The sequence below is a fragment of the Colias philodice genome, chromosome 3 (genome assembly GCF_061535455.1).
Source record: "Colias philodice isolate Cphi_HAF_F1 chromosome 3, ilColPhil1 Martin Lab GWU primary, whole genome shotgun sequence".
Taxonomy (NCBI): Eukaryota; Metazoa; Arthropoda; class Insecta; order Lepidoptera; family Pieridae; genus Colias; species Colias philodice.
The window spans coordinates 1,461,815-1,483,189 of record NC_143088.1 but is presented as its reverse complement, the minus strand read 5'-3'; the positions used below and the strand labels follow the sequence as shown (position 1 = coordinate 1,483,189).

The following is a 21,375-nucleotide window of genomic DNA, read 5'->3' as shown; positions in this document are numbered from 1 at the left end:
ATCCCTCTCATTATATTTCTAAACCCTCTCAGCTCACCTCATCAACTTCATATAAAAAAAACCTACGCATGCGTGAAATATAGATTGTCCATCTTCGAACCAACCAGGTCTAAAACAAAAGGATGTCTCTAGTGCCGTTATTATGTCTACTTTGTGCTCCTTGTAAATTCATTCGACAGGCCTTTGTGGAAAAGGACTAAAAACTAAGACTGATTAGTGAGTCCCTAGGATTTTTGTCCAACCAGGCCATCAATATTTAACTACCATCAACAGAATAAAATGTGTTTATGTTATATATTTTTGCCTTACTCCGTTCAAAATTCCGTAAAATATAAAATTATATCCTCTCTTATCAAAACAAATTCATATTCGTCAACCGGTATCGAACCGAATTCTCAATAACCGTTCTAATCTACAGACAAGAGTATATTACGGTGCCTATCTTCATAAGCTTTGGGTATTTTCATTAGAAATACTGAAAACACTGAGTCCATTAAATACCACCTCACACCTGAAGCCTATCAATATTTATTATAGAGTGTCGTCTCGCAGACGTGACGTGCTTAGGGATTCAGTTTTCGTTTAAATAACATTACAACGAAATTACTTATATCTATCTACCCTCCATCTACGTTACGACACGCTCCATTTCAACAAAAGGTTGTTCCAGCGATAATTTTTGGCGTAAACATTTTACGCTTATGTCCTTTGACATTAACCAATAGATTACGTAAACTTAACAAATTCACAATATTTACGTAGACTTATGTAACTAGACTCTGGAAGGACCTTTCAATGACCAACCTAAGCTTTCCTTTAAATGTGTGGTTTACTGTATAAAGTTCCGTTTCAAAGCTTTCACAGAAGTCTATTAAGGAGTTAGGTACAAATTAACAATTTCTAAACTCTACCACACTCAGCACCCGTTTATCGATTCATCGTGGCATCGATCCGTAACCTCCTGCCACGTATAGAAAACCTTCGTCACTGTTCCGGAGGTAACTCTGGCGTGTTATCAGGCAACGGTGGTAGAACATTGGTCTCGAACTGGCCGGATCCATTCCCTGGGGGAGAGTAATTGGCGACAACTATCACCTTACCTGCGCGAGATCTTGCCTTGCCAACGCCGAAGAAACGCGTGGACACCCATACCATTTGGGTGAAGTGGCCTGGAAGTATTGTGTACAATTTAAGCAGTTTAATTAATTTAACTATATACTATAAACAACTCGACTTACAATCACGTTCAAATTGTCAGAACCTTAACTCTGCCTGTACTTATATGTATTAGGCAGACTTTTCTATAATGAGCATTACTGCCACTGTTGGACACACATTTTTTTCGACCATTTAATAGGCGTAAAGACGATTGTGAGTCTTATTGTTTATTGTAAGTTCAATTAGAATTATATGATTAACTGTTGTGCCATATTGTACATAGAGGTACCTACTACAATGGCGCATAAACTAACTAGTCGTATTAATATTTTTTTGAAAATAAAGTAACTATGTAGTCCGCAGTCATTCTGAATAATTTATAACACCCACAACGACGAGAAAATTACCATAACATATTATTATTTTATGTAATCGTAGTCTACAAACATGAAAACATTTTATATTGATAAATAGAAGCTAGTTCAAAATTACTTTGGGAACTAAATTATTCAGAATCCTTTCTCGCAGGACCTAGACTACCTGACCAAAGGGAATCAATCAAATAACTGTACCTATACCAAATTTAGGAAACGTCCTAAATAAATATGGAGCACATAAGGGAAATTCTCGATAACCTTTTGGCTTTGTGACCGTAATCCGGACAATATTATATTGTCTATGTTTCGTAAAACTTTATAAATCTATAGGTATATCTATTTTTTTTCATAGATTGACAAATATTCGGCTGTATTTTTTGACCGTTCGAGCTCTCCGTAATAATTGGACTAACACTGGCAGATAGCTGATAGGATGCACTGACTAACTTGGCATACAAATGACTAACACGAACGCATTACTTGCACTAGCCATCAAAAAATGAATGTTTAATACCCACTGAAATGGATTGAAATATTGCCAGCGAATGACTACGTACAAATGCACTGGTGCGAATAAAACCGCGAACATTTTGCCATTATTAATTTTCCAATACATTGCTCTTGCAAGTTGAAATTTACCTGCATTTACGTTGGCGTGGAGGACGTCGGATTCCTTGAAGAAATTATATTGGCGCACGGCTGCATACCAGTACGAGGAAACTTCTTGACCTAAGATTATTACATTTTTCATAAGTGTATAAGTAGTTATATTCTTGAAAATTTCATACTTTTTAGCACTAAAATAACTTTAAGGCTGGTCCTGGAATCATACATTTAATAAAATATATTCTACACTTAAAGACTTCTAAGTTCTAACGTCGCTTGCCCCAGCTTCACTCGATTTACCCCGGATCAAAAAAATTGTCAAGGTAGAGTTAGGGTAAGGAGTTAGGTACCTATGCCACTAGCTTTCTGTTAGTAAACGAATTTTCTAACCCTTATTGGGTTCCCTCGGCCGCAATAATAATTATCGAAAATCATTGGACCAGTTTATCTACAGCCAAGGCCCCAACTCATTAGGAATTTGATCTATATTGAAGCGTGGGTTGCTTTTAACTCTTAAGATGTAATTAGGTATTGACTCAAAAGGTCGCCCCAATTTAGCATAAAGGTTTGAGACTGCTTAATTCAAATTATATACTCGTTTAAATTATTTGCAATAGGAACCGAATAAGGATGTAGAATGTAGATAAAATCCGGAAGAAAATATTAAATTTGTGTGTCAAATTTTTTTAAGTTAGTGCGCGTAACCGAGTTGTTGGTTCTCCCTAATATTGAAAGTGATCACCACCGCATATGAACACTTGTAGAGTTATCAGATCTGGGGGGTAACCGGCACCTTTAGAATAACAGTCGGGAAGCCGTAAAATTCAAATCAATTTTGAATTAAGCTTCTAGAAGTATCTGATAAATGATAAAATATAAAGGCACAATACATACCAGTGATTTCCGGCTGCAGAGCACTAACAGGCCTCTGGTAGAGGTTCTGTCCGACGTCCCTGTCGTTCCTGTAGTAGAACTTATTTGTATGCGCCAAATGGTTCGCCCACGCCTGAGCGTAGTCGCAGAGCTAAAAATAAATTACGTTGGGCTTTACCGAAATTAAACATAAAATCGACTTTAACCAGAATTTAATAACAGTCTCAAGTTCATCCATCTTTAACTTAAGGGTACTACACCAGGTAGAGTGAGTTACTACTAGAGTTAGTTCATTAGCTATTTTTAGTAGGTACTCTGCAGAATCTTTTTTTTTTTTATTTAAAGCAAACACCTATTTTCAAGCAGCGTCTTAAGTCGTTTATAAAATGAATATAAAATTACATAAATTTGAACAGAACTAAATTAAACGAGGTGTTTGCAGAGCATTCCTCGAGCCCATGAATGAAGCCATTATTCCGCTCGCATTGCTTCTCTCAACTATTTTAATATTTACGCAGTTGGAATTTTCTCGTAAAAAGTTTGCGCGATTCTAACAAGGCTTATGAAAAGGTCGCTCATTATGACGCGTTTTAATGGCAAGAAAACTTATAATTGCGTGCTCGTTAACGAGATTCGTACGCAACCTAAGGTAACGGCACCAGTCGTGGACAAGCATCCAGTAATGGACAAAATAAATATTAAATTTAAATATTAAGACCAAAATTAACGTTATATAATTTGGCAATACTTAAAATAAAAGTTTGTTTCTTATGCTATCAAAATACGACACTTCATCTTATTCGGCCAAAATGTTTGAAGATGGCAGAACGTTATGTTTAGTTGGTGCGACTCGTTTCGAAGAAATCCGTTTTTACTAAGGAAATCTTTAAGGAAGTGAGGACACAAATTTGGTTATAAGAATTTTTGTATAAATGTCAGCAAAATTTGATATTACTTTTATTTATAGTAGTTAATTGTACGAAATATTACACGATTTAGTATCATGATAGGTAAAGTTGTTTAAATAAAATTCTTCAGTGTCCATAACTGGATTTAATTCTATGGATATATCCATTTATGGACATATGTCGAAAATAAACTTTTTTTAAAGGTATTAATTACATGCGCTTTTCTGTATTGTCTTTTCTTTCTGATTAATAATATACCTATCACGACCATTTCAAACAAAGGGTTCCAATATTGTACAACAATTGTCCATGACTGGATTTGCTTTGGTTCCTATAATGGACATTGATATTTTTTGTTAAAATTACACTAATGGGTCCAACAACATAATATCTATCTAAACATGAAGAATATATTTTAAAACAATGGGTCATTATGTGCTGTACGACTCGTTCTCGGCTTCATTCTCTATCACTACGTAGAAAAGTCGCATACTAATGCGTATTGTAACGCATCTATCATAGAGAGTTCTCTGATGAACTGTTTGGATCGTTGTCTGCTGCTAAATTTCACCACCATATAGCACACACGCTTAAATTTCATCCACACCATCTTGACAACAGTTTAAAAAAAGCTTTTTGCCTCGTGCTACAATTTGGAATCCATATCGATGGACCGATCAGATTAAGGCTGCTGGCGGATTCAGATTGGCGATTCACTTCACGAGTGTAGCGGAATGCCAGGAAACAGAGAGATATGGCGGAACATCGTGAAGCGGGTAACATCTACCCCCCTATAGTGATATGACGAAGAAGAAGAAGTCCCAAAATGGATGGAATGGCAGTACTTTTTTTAGTTATATTTTTCATCCCTGACTTATTGAGAAAAAAACCATATTGGTGTTTCTTAACGGACATAACTCGTATTTAACGATGCATTTGTCCAATTTTTGCATAGAAAATGGAAATTAAGACTGTTTTAAATATTATAAGTATGCAAAATAATTAATAAGTACTATTTTTTATAAATACATCCCCGATTTATTGTATTCCAATCATCATTTTCAAGATTCAGTTGATAACTATAAGTCTTCTCCAAGTGTAAATAACTGGAGAAACGACATTAGGTACAGTCCATAAATGGGTGTTCATAACTGGATGTTGTCCAAAACTGGGTGTCCATCATTAGATTTTTCACTGTCCAACACTGGTGCAAAAAAGTGGTTTTTTAATTTATAAATAACTTCACTATTTATGCATTGTAATCTTTTTTCTAATATTGGTTACGTTAAACTAACATTGAACTAAAGGTATAACTAAACAATATCCAATAAAGTTAAAAAACCTACGAGAAATTTGCAAAAAACTTCAATTTTTTCCTTAATCTGTACAAGACTGGTGCCGTTACGTTACGTATTTTGTTAACAATGGTGAATTTACACGTTTCTATTAGTGAGGGCGTTAAAATTTTGATTGCCTACCTATATTTCAGTCTTCAAACGACGATTATCTGAATCATAAAGCAATTTGATGCTTAAACTTCTTTGACGAGACGAAATGTTACCACTATTGAGGGTTAATTATACAGGTTTATATCTAGAGCTTCATTAATTTCCAGAGATTTCCTTTGACATAGCATAACATCAATCGAGAGTATTCCCCGTAGACTTTGTCAGTGACCGGAATATGTAGGTACACGTGTAAAATAAAGTCCGGTCATATTCAGTACCATTTCATTTGATTTAGTCCTCGTTTCAGCTAGGACCGTTCCGAAACTGGGATTTTCGGCTGAAATATGGCATCGTATCCGACATCCGATCTGATTTCTATTTTATTCTGTTATTTTTATACAACAATATTCGGTCAATTAATGTGTGATGTGTCGCTAGTTAAGCAAAATGAACGCCACATAATACTGCCTAATCCTGTAGCTATACGATACTACTGAAATTTCTACCAATTCAATGCCCTACAGAAGTAGACCACGTCAAGAATGTTCCCAAATCTTGGACTTATAATAGATCATGATACAACAATCATAACTCACCTCAGGCGCCATATAAAGTTGGGGAGCACCATGCCTCTGACGATACACATTATGCCAACACAGGCACTCCGTGATGAAGTCGCTGTCCTGCCACGCGGTGCGAACCTCGCTCCACTGCACCACCATGCTGACTGGTCTTGTTTTTAGCACCTGTATATGATTTGAGGAATAAAGATTTTTTAAAAAGATTCCCTTAAATGTTCTACTAGATTTTAGAAGCATGTTTAATAAGTCTTGTATCTTAGACAAAATATGCAACACAGTTTAATAGGCGACTATAGCATAATTCTCATGAAGAAATGCTACGTTATTTATATTTAAATCATTGCAGTATTAGCGGTTTACATCGTGATTAACCCATTTTTATACATGAAAGAAAATATGCTAAACTGCGAAGTCAACAAGGCTAACACGCAGTAATAAGAAAAAATGTTACTGAAAGCTTTAAATATCAGACTTTTCTTGGATACTTGAAGAATTTCAACTATAAAGTAGGTATAAATAAACAGTCCCTTGAAAGTTTAAAGTTCACAGCTTCACAAATCGCATTGTATGAACTATATGAACTGTAAGAATCTAAAAATATTTTAGAACTCACACAATACTTGCCCAGTCCTACTAGAAGTAATAAGTCGAGTAAGACTTAGTTCTTGGCTCGTAGCCAAAGTAATTTAACAGTAAGATATTCTATAAAGTCTCCGAATTAAGTAGATATAGATTTGCTGCATGATTTATAAGTTTTAATGATAAAACTTATAAAAGTAGCGTGATAACTATTTCAACGATATATCGTTGAAATAGTTATTTACATTAACATCATCAGCTCATATATCAGCTCGTTCCCACTGTTGTGCCAGGAGCCTCCTATGAGGGTACATAGTAATCATTACTCAATTGTATGCAACTTATAATTGTTATCTAATCTATAAGAAACGGTAAGCGCCACTTTGTTGGCACCAACAGACATATTATCGAGACCATACCATCATTTTGGGTAAAGAAAATGGTCCGTTAAACATTTAGCATGCCTGAATCAAGTTGTGGACAGTAGCTAGGTCACAAATATAAAGGGATTAGAATTTACATGAAATTAAATCTCAGGGTTAAAACCATACAATCACGAATGTGCATGGTAACAATCTAAGCACACAGGGGTTAATAATATACAGTATGCAAGTGAGCAATTAATTTTAATTGTATGGCCTGCACGCTCGTAGCAGCGCACCTAAACTGATGGCTAGACTTGCTTTTGCTTTGAATTTGATCGAGTAAAAAGCCACATATCAAGTGCTAAATAGTCTGTACTCTGTATATATTTTAAATCAGCCCTCTCGATGAAAAAATATATTTACTTCAATGCAGTTTTTCTTTCCAATAAAGACATCTATAATCGGAGCGTCTGTAGATGCAATATATGACCTAATTTAAGATTGGAATCTACCTTAAGAACCACATTATGAACTATACATTAATAAACTTAAAATATCTATTTTATTATGTCTGTATCACTAATATTTCAGGATTAGTATGTAGACCGTATTTTTGAGTATAGATTAAGTAAATAGAACCATCGAGAAAGTGTGAAATACTATTGAAATGCAATTTAATTCTGTGCCCGCTCGCATGCACATCACGTTATCGTGCAAGTCGTTTACCAATATTTCTGTTTTCTATTTTACATAGTTTAAGTTGTTTTACAAAAAGACTTAGCATCTGCTTATTAGATAAAGATAGATATCTTTTTTGGTTATTTCCAACTGCTATATTTTTAGCGGTCCGAGTCCAGACAAAGTCTAAAAACCAAAAATCTGACAAAAAATGCGATGTCAAAATAGGTTCCGTAAAGTACGTTCACTCTTCATTTAGTTACTTAGTTAGTATTTCCTAGACTTTTAAAGGAACTCCTTCTGGAGGAGTCTAGGAAATATGAAGATAGATAGATTTTGGCTCTTCGCCATTAATCTTGGAGAGTGTCCCTCCCCATGGAGCATCGATTCAGCCCGTAATAATCCACCAGAGGCAAAACTAGAGGCGCCACGAATACTCTGAACTCTGTTTTTACTTGTGAATAATGTAACATAATATACTATTTGATATAATCTAGAGTTTATAGTCTAAGCTCTAAGCTATACGATACGTTAAGTTATGGTTTAGTTACTTCGAGTAAATACACTAATTGGCAATTAGGTGGGAAACTGACTTCTCTATGCCGTATTATATCATTTGATTCTAGATAAACAACCTATTAAAATATCCGTAAATAAAAAAATAAGAAAACGATGACATCGATAGAATCTAACGTGTAAAATATATCGATTTGGATAATATTCAATATCGATATTCTTACATTCTGACGACCCTCACCTGCGCTCAATACCCTGAAACTACTTCCTTCAAACTTGCATTATAATATTAAATAACGAAGTATTATAAAGTTTTGAGGCTCTGGTATAGAATTTGAGTTAAAGGACGACACACTTAGTATACCTACTGATATATGAGATAACCTAACTACTTACTTAATTTATTTTTTTACACCGATACCTAATTGAAAAAGCATACCTGAAAAAATACTCTTCTTGCAAATGTTAAAATATGTATTTAATATGTTGCAGTTGCAGTTGCACTTTTGGTAGAATACAGCCTTCCAACATGAACAAAAAAAAATCACACAACGAAATTATAGAGTTGGCATAAGGCATACCGCAGAATTATGTGTAGGTACACATAATTCTGCGGTATGCCTTCATTGTTTATATGCAATCAAGCGTGATATAAAAAACAAGCTATTGGTGCATAACAAAAACACTGCGCAATATTCGGACACATTGAAATCCCAATGCAGCATCTTTTATTGGCAGATATAACCGCCGCGGGTTCGGCCTAGCCGCATCTGCGCCAGTGCTCTAAAATTCATGACTACATTCGTTACTACAGGGAATTCGAATAGCTGCATTACAACTTGCCTTTACGAAATTTGAATTTAAATCAAAATATTTAACACATATGTATTATATTAAATGTGTGTTGTATGCATGGATGTGAAAATTTCAGACCTCCAGGATGGAATTTGTGTTTGCATGAAATCTAAGGAATGGAATCAGTGTGAACGGCTGAACCGATTTCGATAATTCTTTTCTATTATATTCCTTGAAGTACGAGGATGGTTCTTATGTAGAGAAAACGTAAATATGTACCACGGGCGAAGCCGGGGCGGACCGCTAGTTATAAATAAAATTTAAATGTTACCTACTTTTTCTGTATGAAAAAAGAGTGCTCTACGTATAGAGATATCATACTAATATTATAAATGCGAAAGTAACTCTGTCTGTCTGTCTGTTACTCAATCACGCCTGAACTACTTGAACCAATTTGCATGAAATTTGGTATAGAGATATTTTGATACCCGAGAAAGGACATAGGATAGGTTTAATCCCGGAAATCCTACGGGTAACGGGAACGGGTTTTTCTCTGAAAACGCGGGCGAAGCCACGGGCGGAAAGCTAGTTATAAATAAAATTTAAATGTTACCTACTTTTTCTGTATGAAAAAAGAGTGCTCTACGTAAAGAGATATCATTCAAATACGTACGACTTTTAATAAGCGGACTACACGAGTGATTTCACTGCTAAAGTTAGAAATGTAATAAAGACGAAATTTCAAATTATTATAGCTAAAGTTATGAATAGTGCACATCTGTCACCAGAGTTACAAGTTCAGCAGAACTGACCTATTTCTGACCACAAACCTTGGTCCACTTCAGAGTTCTATCCATCATGCTATTCTTTTTTCTTTATATTTTTTTTTATAAGCAAGTTGGTACGCTATATAGCAGAAAACCGCAAGCGTTCTATTTCATAGATGGTAAAAGCTATATTCAAACCGCACAATAACTTCCTATAAACTTCTTGGCAATATGTTCCGAAACTGCTAAGATTTATATACCTAAAGTAAAAGCTTTGGTTCTGTGACTTTTGTTTCACTATATCGCCGGATTTTAATTTAACCCGAATTATTATTGCTATTTTAGCACATTGAAAAATATTATCACAATAATACTCAACACTACCATAAAGCTATACAAGCAATGCACACCATACCTTGTGGGTGTCAGTATGAGATTAATTTGTTGCATCGCTTTTCCAACAATTTTCAGACTAAATAGAAGAGCAAAATATGAAAATTGAAATGTCATGACATTTCAACCGCGATTGAACCACACACCATACCTACACCATACCTACGCAAATTTGCATCACCCATTTATTCTGCAAGAAAAACCGTTTTAATAAGGGCAAGAATATGAATTATGAAAACATGAATAACGTCGCGTGTATAAATTATATCTGGCATCACATCGCAACCATTCTTGGAATTCCGGTCCAATAAATATGATTCGCGAAGAATTTATATCTAACATCAAAATAATTTCAATTCGTATTTCGAAATAGTTATTTTTGGAATAATAAGCTTTCAATTTCTACATCAGTGACTCCGCGTCGTAGCCAGTTTATGTTACGGCATGAATGAGTGAGCACCCTTGAGGTGGAGACAGGAGACCCTACAAAGGGTCCTCACTCCTCCCACAGCAACCTACGTAGATACTTACGATCGGGTTTTATTGTCCAATTTGCGTGATAGTTCTCGCCTTACTTATCTCATGTTCCTCGTATTCCGTATTTCAAGAGCTGATAATATTCATTAAAAAATAAATAAAATAAGCCTTTATGACTGCAAAAACATTACAAACTACTACAAAAAATCTTATACTACTATATGCCGTTGACAATATTCCTTATTTATTCCTATATTATATTATATTGTATATTATTTTAAACGTTTCTAAACTATTTTCTCTATTATATTATTACGTTAGTTGTTAATCTATATAATCGGCAAACTTGGCTCTTCTATGGCAGCTTGTCTTCCGACAAAGGCCTCCTCTAAGGATTTCCATTTCGCTCTATTTTTAGCTATTCTGATCCATTCCCGGCCAGCTATCTTTTTAATATCGTCTTCCCACCGCTTGAACTGTCTTCCTCTTTTTCGTATACCATCGCGGGGGTACCATTCTGTTATAGTCCTTGTCCATTTTTCTTCCTTATCTCTCAACATATGCCCAGTCCATCTTCATTTGAGTATTTTAGATATAGTTTGTACATTTTTAAATTTAGTTTTACTTTTAATTATATTCAATTTTATTCTTTCTATTCTCCGAACACCAATAACGCTTCTTTCTATTTTGTTTTGACATACATTTAATTTATTTAGTTGTCGATCAGTCAGTGCCCATGTTTGGCAACCATATGTTAAACATGGTAAAATGCATGTGTTGTATACTCTTCTCTTACATTCCATAGGCATTTGATTGTTTTTCATGACTTCACTTAGGGACCAGTACTTTCTCCAGGTATTTGCTACTCTTCTATCTATTTCTTTTTGCATGGTATTTGATGGCGATATTAGTTGCCCTAAATACACATATTCGTTTACATACTCTATTTCATTATTGTCTATTTTTATTATATATGTTTGTGTAGAATTTGTCTACTGTAATAATATTCATTACAAGGACGTAAATATGTATACGTAGAGTTAGAGCCTAGAGGTATAGTGTAGGTACAAGCGTCGAGCATATAGGATAGGTATGTTATAGTTAATACCTACTACATACTAATCGGTAGTTCTACTTTTTGATTAGATGGATTTTTTTAAGCCTACTGTTTGTTACATCAAGTACCTATAGGCTATATTCTAATTTCTAACATTAATACCATTCTCACGAAAAGCTATAATAACAAAGCATTGCCGTATCACTCAGATGATTAGTCTTGAGATTGATTGATAACTTAGGTAAGTACAATACAGTGATGATGAATTGAAACTGACTGAGGGCTTAGAAAAAATCAGTTTAGATTACATGACCCTTTCAATACTGACAAGGGTTTTGATCGATGTTTCGTTGGAAATTATGGATCGTAATGGAATTCAGAGGTAGGAAGAAGGGTTGGTTTCGGGTGAATGATTGCGCACTAAGTGAAACGCGAATCAATACTGTAGGAATATCTTACTAATTATTTCGGCATTTCACTCAATTTCCATTTTCACGCTTCGCTAATTAGAATTAATCTTAGTTCATCCTACTTATAATTAAGTTTTTAACAAAGAGAAAATTAGCTTTTAGGCCTAGTTATCTTTACATTTGTAATGCGGTCCAGAATATGTAGGTAAGTACTAGGTACATTTGAATTCAATCTCATTGTAAAAAAAAAATTGAGACTAGCAAGACCCAAAAAAATACATAATTTATTTTAATCAGACCATATTCTTGTTTCCTAACTTCCCTTCCCCCTTCCCTATATCCCATGCTATGAAAAGTTCCAAAATGGCATTAAAACTTTTCTACAAAATATTACTTTGATATCTTACGTGATATTTATGTAAAACTGTTATGCAAGGTGTGCTGGTGTGATAAAAAAATCTGATAACCGCTCAAGGAAGGGCCCAATAGGTAACAAGGCCACACATTTCGCTCGGGTCAAGGCCGGAGCAGTTGGTATCCCTTGTAATCTTACGAAATACCATCATTATTTTAATTGCTTCCTGCTTTTACCAAGGAAGAGCTTTTAGTGTGAACGAGTTAGAAATATTTCGAATCATTATTCTGTAGTCGGAGATGAGAAGTTTCAGGGAGTTTTATTATAATGTTTTTTGACGATTTTGGTATAGGTAAGAAAGCTAGAATAACTGGGGACGAATTTTGGTGGTTTTTATTAAGACAATTGCAGTAGTACACAAAGTGAATGTTGCATTAATTTTAAAAAGTGTGACAAATAGCATATAATGTGTAGATGTGAAAAGATTAGTCATCTATTAAAGTAGATTAAAGTACATAAATCGAAAAAAACGTATTCCTTTCGCACCCAGGCTACTTATTATGCCCAGACTAGCTAAAATTAGGCATTTCTAGATTTAAATTGCCTTAAAGAATCACTAATATGCTCACCCAATTAAATGGATTGTTAAAGCACTTCCAATTAATGAATGAAGTTCATTCAGGCACGAGTACACGGTAATAGAGCTTAATTAGCGCTTTTTAAAGCAATAAATAAAGCTATCGAGGCTGCTTCAAGAGCCTACGACTTTTAGTTCATTATGAAATATTGTTTGCTGTGAGCCGACGCTCTTCATTGCAATTAAATTTATTATCTAGCGCTTTTAGTTTTAAACTTCTCGAATTCAAGAGAGGTGAATAAATAATTAGAATAAGAATTAAGAACTCACATTTTGGCTGTTTTTTAAATGAAATTTCTTATCGTCTTCTTGTAGGAAATGATGCCTGATTTCAACAAAACAGTATAATTTTTATATCAATTTATGTAAATAATATACCTGAGTACTTAACTTACCTTTTGCAGTAATTTAGGCCTGTTGTCAAGTTGCTCTGTTTCGTGATGGTCCGATTCGTTATTATTTTTCGTTGATCTCCTAAACATAAATATACTGGTCATTCAAATAATAAATAAAAATGAACTTAAAACTGCTAACTACTGACAAAGTTATACATAAATTGTTCAAAACATAATTTAAACCTTTCATTTAAGTACATGGATGATATTGTTAGTACCTAACTTATGAGTGACTTATTTTTGTTAATATAAAAATATATCAACAAATTGAACGCCTCTTCTTACTCCTTTCAAAATAAAACTTGGAAGGCTTTCCATTTCATTTAAAAAAGCCATCAATTCCTTAAATCCACGAAGCGTCTTATCAAATGCAAATTACAAGAGGCGAGGGTGCCCGGTGCGTGTCTAACTCCAATACCTGACTAGGTATGTACCTACTTCCAAGGTTGGCTCTACGGCTAAAGTCTAAACGTTAATCAAGATTTATATTACCTTTTATTTTGTGTTTATTTGTGTATATTAATTAATTACACAGCCAGCTAACGATTTGATTATGTAAGTTATTTGTTACAAAGTTAGAACCGTGTTACAACTTACAGTAACACGTTAATTAAAAAATAATATGTATAGCTAAAAGCACGCTCAAACTCCTGAAATAATTGTGTTGTCACAGATCCTTGATAAGTGTAAAAAGTTCAAATGAAACGTGTCCGTTTAAAATGGGTCAAAATAGAGGCTAAAAGAGTCGGTTACATACAAATATATTAACATACAGGTGAAGCTAATAAAGGCTTCAAAAAATACTAGATATCGATAAATGGTACTAAAATAGTCAAGCCATTTGGAAAGTGAAGAAAAAGCTCGCAAAGTGCAAACGACTTCAGTTTTGCGGAGGGAAATTGGTAATTTGGATAAAAGGAAAATTACTTTTTGATTGTGGCTTTGAAATATTATATAGCTATTGTAATGTAAATAATTTTAATTTCCTGTCCAAATTCAGGGGATTTTTATATTTTTCGTTTAGTAAGATTCCTGGGGCCTTAGACAAAGTAACAATTAAAAAACGATAACGAAGTTAGAAAAGGCAAAAATGTATGGGATTGACATACGCCGCGTTAGATCACGTGGTCTATCTAATGTCATCGATAACTTCGTTATCGTTTTTTAATTGTTACTTTGTCTAAGGCCCCTGTTCTACTTATACATGAAGAACGAATTTCGTATAATCTTTCTATCTTATAATATCTTTAAAGCAAAGGAAATTGCCAGCCATTTTTGTTCTATCATACTATTTCAAACGATCTTTAATCAGTAGGGAGTAGTTACTTTGACACTATACATATTTCTAGAACATAATTATAATGTTTGATACAAAGAACTGTAAAAAACGTTTGTATCAATCTTTGCTAATGCACACTAGTGATTATCTTGACATATCTGTGGTAATAAACAGATAAAAAATACCTATCATGCTGCAATAGAGCTGGGGCCACCTTCTTCCTCAAGTTAGCGAGGGCTGTCAGCTCCTCACGCTTCCGAGACGGTGGAGGGGCTCCACATAGCGTCAAGAGGGGCATCGGAGATGGCTGAGCATTTCGTGATAACAGCCTGTGGAAATAAAAAATATAAAAGGAGAAGGTTACATTTATTTGACGCATATAATAAAACGGGTCAACTAAAAATGTTATCCAGTCAGCATATATACACTGCAACAGTGATTTGCAGTGTCGAATTGTAACGATTGGAATTGCACGTTCATACGTGGCTATGAAGAAGAAGCTTTCCGCCGCACTTCCAGGCTCCAGCCGCGTTGTATAATTCTTAAATTATACACTAAACCCTTCCTCGTTAACCACGCTTTTCCTTTCGCGTGAAAAATAGCATGAACATCGGTGCAGTCGTTTTTGCGTTTATCACTAACAGATAGACAAAAAGAAGGACTTTTGTTTCATAACCGAATACCGATAGAGTTGAATTAGATTGCTCTGGTTAGATGGTGTGGTATTTGTTTAAGGTATTGCTACGGTAAAGCAAAAAACGCGAGTTCTAATCCCATCTCACGAAAAATTTGTTATCTATTCAGTATTCTTTAAAAAATCAGTTATTAATTTTTTCAACTACTCGTCTAGATGCTTCTTCGTTTTATAATCATCTAATTCTAATCTAATTTAAACAGAAACTTGATAAATTCTTAAATATCAAATAACTTTAGATAATATATATTGGAAGTTAAGGAACCATCGAACGCGCAGGACTGAGAAAATCCCTGCGTGTACTTATTAATTACAGAGGCATCAGCTTGCGTATGGCTCTTTGTATCCATGTAACATATTACATCAGCTTCGTATCCCTCAGGCAAACGGTGTGCCAAATTCAGTTATAGAATTGTAATGCCACTCTTTTACCCAAAAATAGATGCCTAGTAAATGCTTTTAAGTTCGAGAGCGTAGAGCCTATACTAGAGGGATTTACCCAAGGATTTACCGCATTTTCCATGACATTTAATTTATGCTCGAACAAAAATATCACCTGGTTACTGCGACTTGGTTTTACTGTTTAGTTCTTATACCTACATATATTAATATTATTCCACCTACTTAAGTATCTACAGATTAGTTTTTATTAGAGGATAAATAATACCTACATGTCAGCGGAAACATTTTGCCAACTTTCTTTGATAACTCTCTCAAAGTTTGGAACCTTCGAAGTTTATGAAGATATTTTATGTGAGTTACCTTCTTAATCAAGAAAGTAACCAACCTTCAGCTTTAATTAATTGCTTTTGCTTCTAAAATAAAAGTCTTAATAAATCGAAATAAGTACATGTTCTTCGAGATGTTGGTACCTACAGCTATCTATAGATAGATGAAGTAGATACTCCGTAATTCATTCATCAGATAAATCATAGTTCGTACGGTCTAATAATTTATTTAATCAAATCCATGAGGCCCCAGAATCACAGACACATCACACAATAGAAAATCTATTGTGTCGTGGCCCGATCGGGGCGCTCGGTGGTCAATGGGTTAAAAATAAATGCTCATAATATCTTTCAACTTTAAACCAATTGACTGTACATTTTTTGTCTGATATTTAAACGATATTATATTAATTATATTTTAAATACATATTATGCATTCCAATTTACAAAGCCGTAATGAGCTTATTTAATCATAAAACGACTGAAAAAAAAAACAAATTTAAACAGAACGGGCACACGAGGGTATGTGTAAGTGTTTTTTTAATATTATTATTGATGATACATTCATTCAGGATAAAAGCACTTCAACTTACATCACCCATCAATCAATCAGGAGATTTCTATTTTTTTATTTATTCAGAACATTAAGTACTGTATATGCAGAACATTGAAAGGAAATATTAAAAATTGGCTGAATGGCTGATGACATTTTCTTTTTTTTTTTTCAGTATTCCAATTTTAAAATTCAATTTTTTCATGATACTCAAAAATATTATGAAATAAATTTTGATTTTGTTTTATAACATTTAATTAATCGTGTTAAATAAGAAGATAGATTAGATAATATTGAAAATCTTTCATAAATAATTTTTGCGTTTTGTTTTCTTAAATTTATTTTGAATATTTGGAGCAACGCAATGTTTAGATTATCAACTGATCCTATAGACATTAGAAACAATATTGTTATGTCGAATTTAAACTTGCAATACACACCGCAATATTATCGTCAATATCAGCGTCTCTTAGGCAATTAATTATTAATTTAAAACAATAAACAAATTTGCTTTCAGCTATTATGAGATAAAGAACATACCGCTTTGAGGCCGGCGTGCGTTTCGACAAGAGTGTATAATCATAAAGGTTCGAACTCGACGGATGATTATTAATTGCCGGTGTCGGTGGGTAGTACACTTCATCTTCTCTGTAATTGTTGTTTACTAACATCGATTTCAACGGTAACAATTCGACATTGTCGTCGCCACGGCGATCGCGTTGTGCCGTCATAGCGGTGCTAGCATCGTGTGACGCGCTCGGCTGCTAGCAGCCTACTGAAAGATCTGTCCTTGAAAATGCTGCAGCGACCAGCGCTGAAACGCGGAGATGGGATGAGGAAATTTAAAAGTAAAATTCGGTAATGCTATATTTTCTCGCGCCTTTATGTTTTTGTTAGTGGTTTAATGCGTTACTCCTATTTATATGTAGGGTTAACGAAATCATTGAAATGAGCCTTTTCTTAATTTTCCTATACATATAATTGAAATATGATATAAACGAAGGTAAAGAATTTTGTGCTATGAATATAACTTGATTATTCATTTTATTAATGTTGAGATCATACTGAAGGTGAATTACTACTAATCTACTTTATCTAATTCAATAAGTGGCTTAGTTTATCGAGTTTATTTCTTTGAACTTCGATATGTAAAAATGACTAATAAATAGTTGGGTCGCGCGGTTGCATCCGCTGATGAACACAAAACACATCAAACATATCTCTGTATCAAACTTCATGCAGATCCAAACAGCTTTTTACATACATCCATCATAAAATGTCTTGCATCCATGATCCAACTACCCTCATAAACTTTCACGGTTATAATGTGCGCCGCGGCGCCCTGGTGCGCCGTAGAATGTAGGTACCTAAAGAAGAGAGAAAGATTTTCCGAATCTTATTTTCATCGGATCTGGAAAACCCGAATGTTGTATTCACTCAGTACATGCACTGTTGTATCCGACAGCCTCGAATCGAAATACCGTGTGTAAACCATTGAGATATTATGTGTAAACACCATACGGTTCTTTCAAGAGTGCGTGTGTATGAACGCATATATTGACTGCACCGAATCTTTCATTTTGCAGTACGGCCGGATCGGTTTGTAGTCGCAAAATCGAATGTTAACTTCAGCAAGACTAGTTTTTTTTTTTTGTTTTCTTGAAGACGAATGCATGTGTTCCCATTCCCACACCAAACCCAATGCTGCATTGCCTACAAACAACGATAATATCAATACATAATTGTAGTTTTCCAATTACAGAGCATAATGCGACTCAGTGGCGCACAATGCCGAATTATGCTGATGGCTGATGCTTTTTTGGAACGTGAATGAAGTTTTCAAATGCAACAGCAGGTTGCGCTAAGTTCAGTGTTGACTGTTGAAAAAAAAATTCATGCAATAACCTCATTTATGTGTAAATAAAGTGGTATACATAAATAATTGGTTGAAATGTGAAATATAAAAAAAAAGTCAATGTTGGTACCACAGAACAGTGTTTGTAGTTTGTACCTTCATCCATACTTATATTTTTTTTTTAACACAATTTGAATAACTTTGATTATTTCGAAAAAACTACAATGAAACGAAAGTTTTGAAAAAATTTCCAACAATTAATAATATTACTAACGATAATATATAGATAATATATATCTAAACAAAACATTTCGATCTGTGATTTCGATCAATGCGGCCAACATAAAGGGGAAAACACTTGTTAATTTTCTGTCGTTGGCACATTGGCATCGATTGCACGCATCAATTCACGCGCATTACTTCTAAGAGCGTATACGCACTATGCGGGTAGCCGCATTGCGGGTAGCCGTCCGGCTGACCGCAATCACAATTATGTACGTAATATTCATTTCTATGCGCACTGTGCGGTCTGCGGTAGCCGCATCGCAGTGCGCATAGAAATGAATATTACATACATAATTGTGATTGCGGTCAGCCGGACGGCTACCCGCAATGCGGCTACCCGCATAGTGCGTATACGCTCTAAGAGTGCTCGATTGTGCGAAGCGTTGCTGTAGTTGAAACATTCAACGTTTAGCATTATGTCGCATAATGCGCTCTAGTGCTGTAATTGGAAAACGGGGAATAATTATGCCTCAATAATTATTGTCAAATGTCAAGTGTCATATTTTTCTTTGGTGTCAACTGTCAAGTGTCAACTAAACACGCTTGTCAGCGTCTGCTGTTGTCAATAGGCGATTGTTGAAGATTGATTTTTCTGTGAATTGGGAATTAACGATTAAATCTTATCATTTCCAATAAAAGTGCTAACCGGGACGGTCTACCCAATAATATTAAAGTTTTAAGTACCAACTATATTTATCAGGTATGTATAAATTAATCGAATAAGCTTGAGCAACATATTGTTTGTTATGATTTATGATGTCATAATATAATAATGGTGCAAGTTACTCATTGATTACCGGGTTTTTTAGGGACTGAGGAAAATGGAAGGTGATATTGAAATGGACTCTAATCCAGATATACAGGAAAGAAGAATGGTAGACTTGGCATTGGAACAAAAGAAACCCATAGAGGTAGATACTTGTTACAAATCAAATACATATTGTACTGTTATTTACAGTAATTCCTTTTTATTTTGTATCAATATTTTTTACTTTAAGTGGTATTTTTATGTACATTTATGATTTAGTAATTGTGAAATGAATTTTTAATGATAAGTTTACTCCATATTGATTCATTTCATTTGAAATTACTGTGATTTTTTAATAATATGCAATTATTTTTTGCAGTTTCAATGTACTGCAGTATCCTGTGTCAATGAATGTTCTTCAAAATATGCGGAAAAATTGTGCATATTTGAATTGAGTTATAAATTTGATAATCCAGATGAATATGATATTGGGGGGAGCTATACAGATGGTAAACCAGACTTATGGTTCTACATGACAACATCAGCCTGCCCAGGGGACAACTATTTGTTAAATTTGTTCATTTGCCAGAGAAACATTGGATTTGTCACTCTGGGTATTAGTAAATCCAATACGCTAAAAACTGAAATGAAATGTGAAAATTACATGTTTCTGACTGAAGATCTCACCTGGAAAACATTCAAATCATCTAAACGTGACCAATGTCAATATATCAAAACATTTACATTCAAGAAAACTTCAATAAAAACACTAATTGTACCCATAAGAATCAAGATCTGTTCTAGTTTTCAACTAAATAATGAAATAGTGGAAAGGATACAGACAACACATAACATTGGAAGTATACTTAAGAAAGGAAATACAGATTTTATCTTAGAAACTGCAAGCCATAAGAAATATGAAGCTCACAAAATAGTACTATGCACACATAGCCCTGTACTAAAAGATATGATTAAAAAATCAAACGTGAACAATCTGTTTTTCGATATAACCGATCAAGAAATGGATCTTCTCATGGAATACTTGTACACTGGAAATATAAAAGAAATAAATAAACAAGACAAGGTGATGTTACTCGAGTTGGTTCAGAAATTTGAATTGAAAAAACTATTTACACTGGTTGAGCAAGCAATTAAGGACCAGATTGCTGTGCAAAATGCTTTGGATATAGCCAAATTGTCTCAAAAGTACAACTTGAAAGACGTTGAAAAACAAGTGTTCAAATTTGTCAAGGAAAATCCTCAGGTCCTAGAGACTGAAGCATGGAAGAATCTGAATGACATAACTTTAACTAAAAAACTCTTTGAACATATTTACTTTGAAAATTATACATAAGTTATGATGTCCTGTTTTTTTTGTGCCAATTTGAAGATAGTATTTAAGCATAATATTATGATTAGTGAATAGAAATTAATGTGCAGATAAAATTTATTGTTATATAATCCATCAGGCCCCGGAATCACAGACACAATAGAAAATCTATTGTGTCTGTGATTCCGGATAGATAAATCCGGCCGTGTCGCGGCCGGATCTGGCCGTTCGGGGCTCAATGGCTTAAAAGACATTATATTTATTGTAAAACATTCATGAAAACTATTTTGGATTCAATTGAAGAAATCTATTTGCTGGATTTACTTGCTTCTGTACCTATTTGAATGTTTAATATATAATATCATCTAAATGTTTGTCAAAGATCAAATTTTATCAAAGATATATATAAAATGTCATAATATATTAAGTGTAAAATAAATGTTAATTATATTTAATTCAGTATTTGTTTAATTTAAATTACATAATAGTTTATTTATGAACATCTGAATTACTGTTCAGGGACATAAT

The 21,375-nt window shown here is 34.1% G+C and overlaps 2 protein-coding genes across 2 annotated transcripts; one reads left to right on the top strand and one right to left on the bottom strand.

The window, feature by feature from the left end:
- Window positions 1-316: 316 nt before the first annotated feature.
- Window positions 317-17,874, bottom strand: LOC149489378 (ectin-like). The gene is made up of 7 exons (XM_089712840.1): window positions 17,170-17,874; window positions 14,840-14,983; window positions 13,376-13,454; window positions 5,967-6,116; window positions 3,036-3,165; window positions 2,175-2,264; window positions 317-1,169 (listed from the first exon to the last, which is right to left on the bottom strand). Exons 1-7 carry the CDS (start codon window positions 17,358-17,360, stop codon window positions 985-987), a joined length of 969 nt encoding a protein of 322 aa, XP_089568966.1. The 5' UTR covers window positions 17,361-17,874; the 3' UTR covers window positions 317-984.
- Window positions 17,875-19,299: 1,425 nt separating this feature from the next.
- Window positions 19,300-21,306, top strand: LOC149489377 (uncharacterized). Its single transcript, XM_089712792.1, has 3 exons — window positions 19,300-19,469; window positions 19,579-19,680; window positions 19,897-21,306. Exons 2-3 carry the CDS (start codon window positions 19,591-19,593, stop codon window positions 20,869-20,871), a joined length of 1,065 nt encoding a protein of 354 aa, XP_089568918.1. The 5' UTR covers window positions 19,300-19,469; window positions 19,579-19,590; the 3' UTR covers window positions 20,872-21,306.
- The last annotated feature ends 69 nt before the right edge of the window (window positions 21,307-21,375 follow it).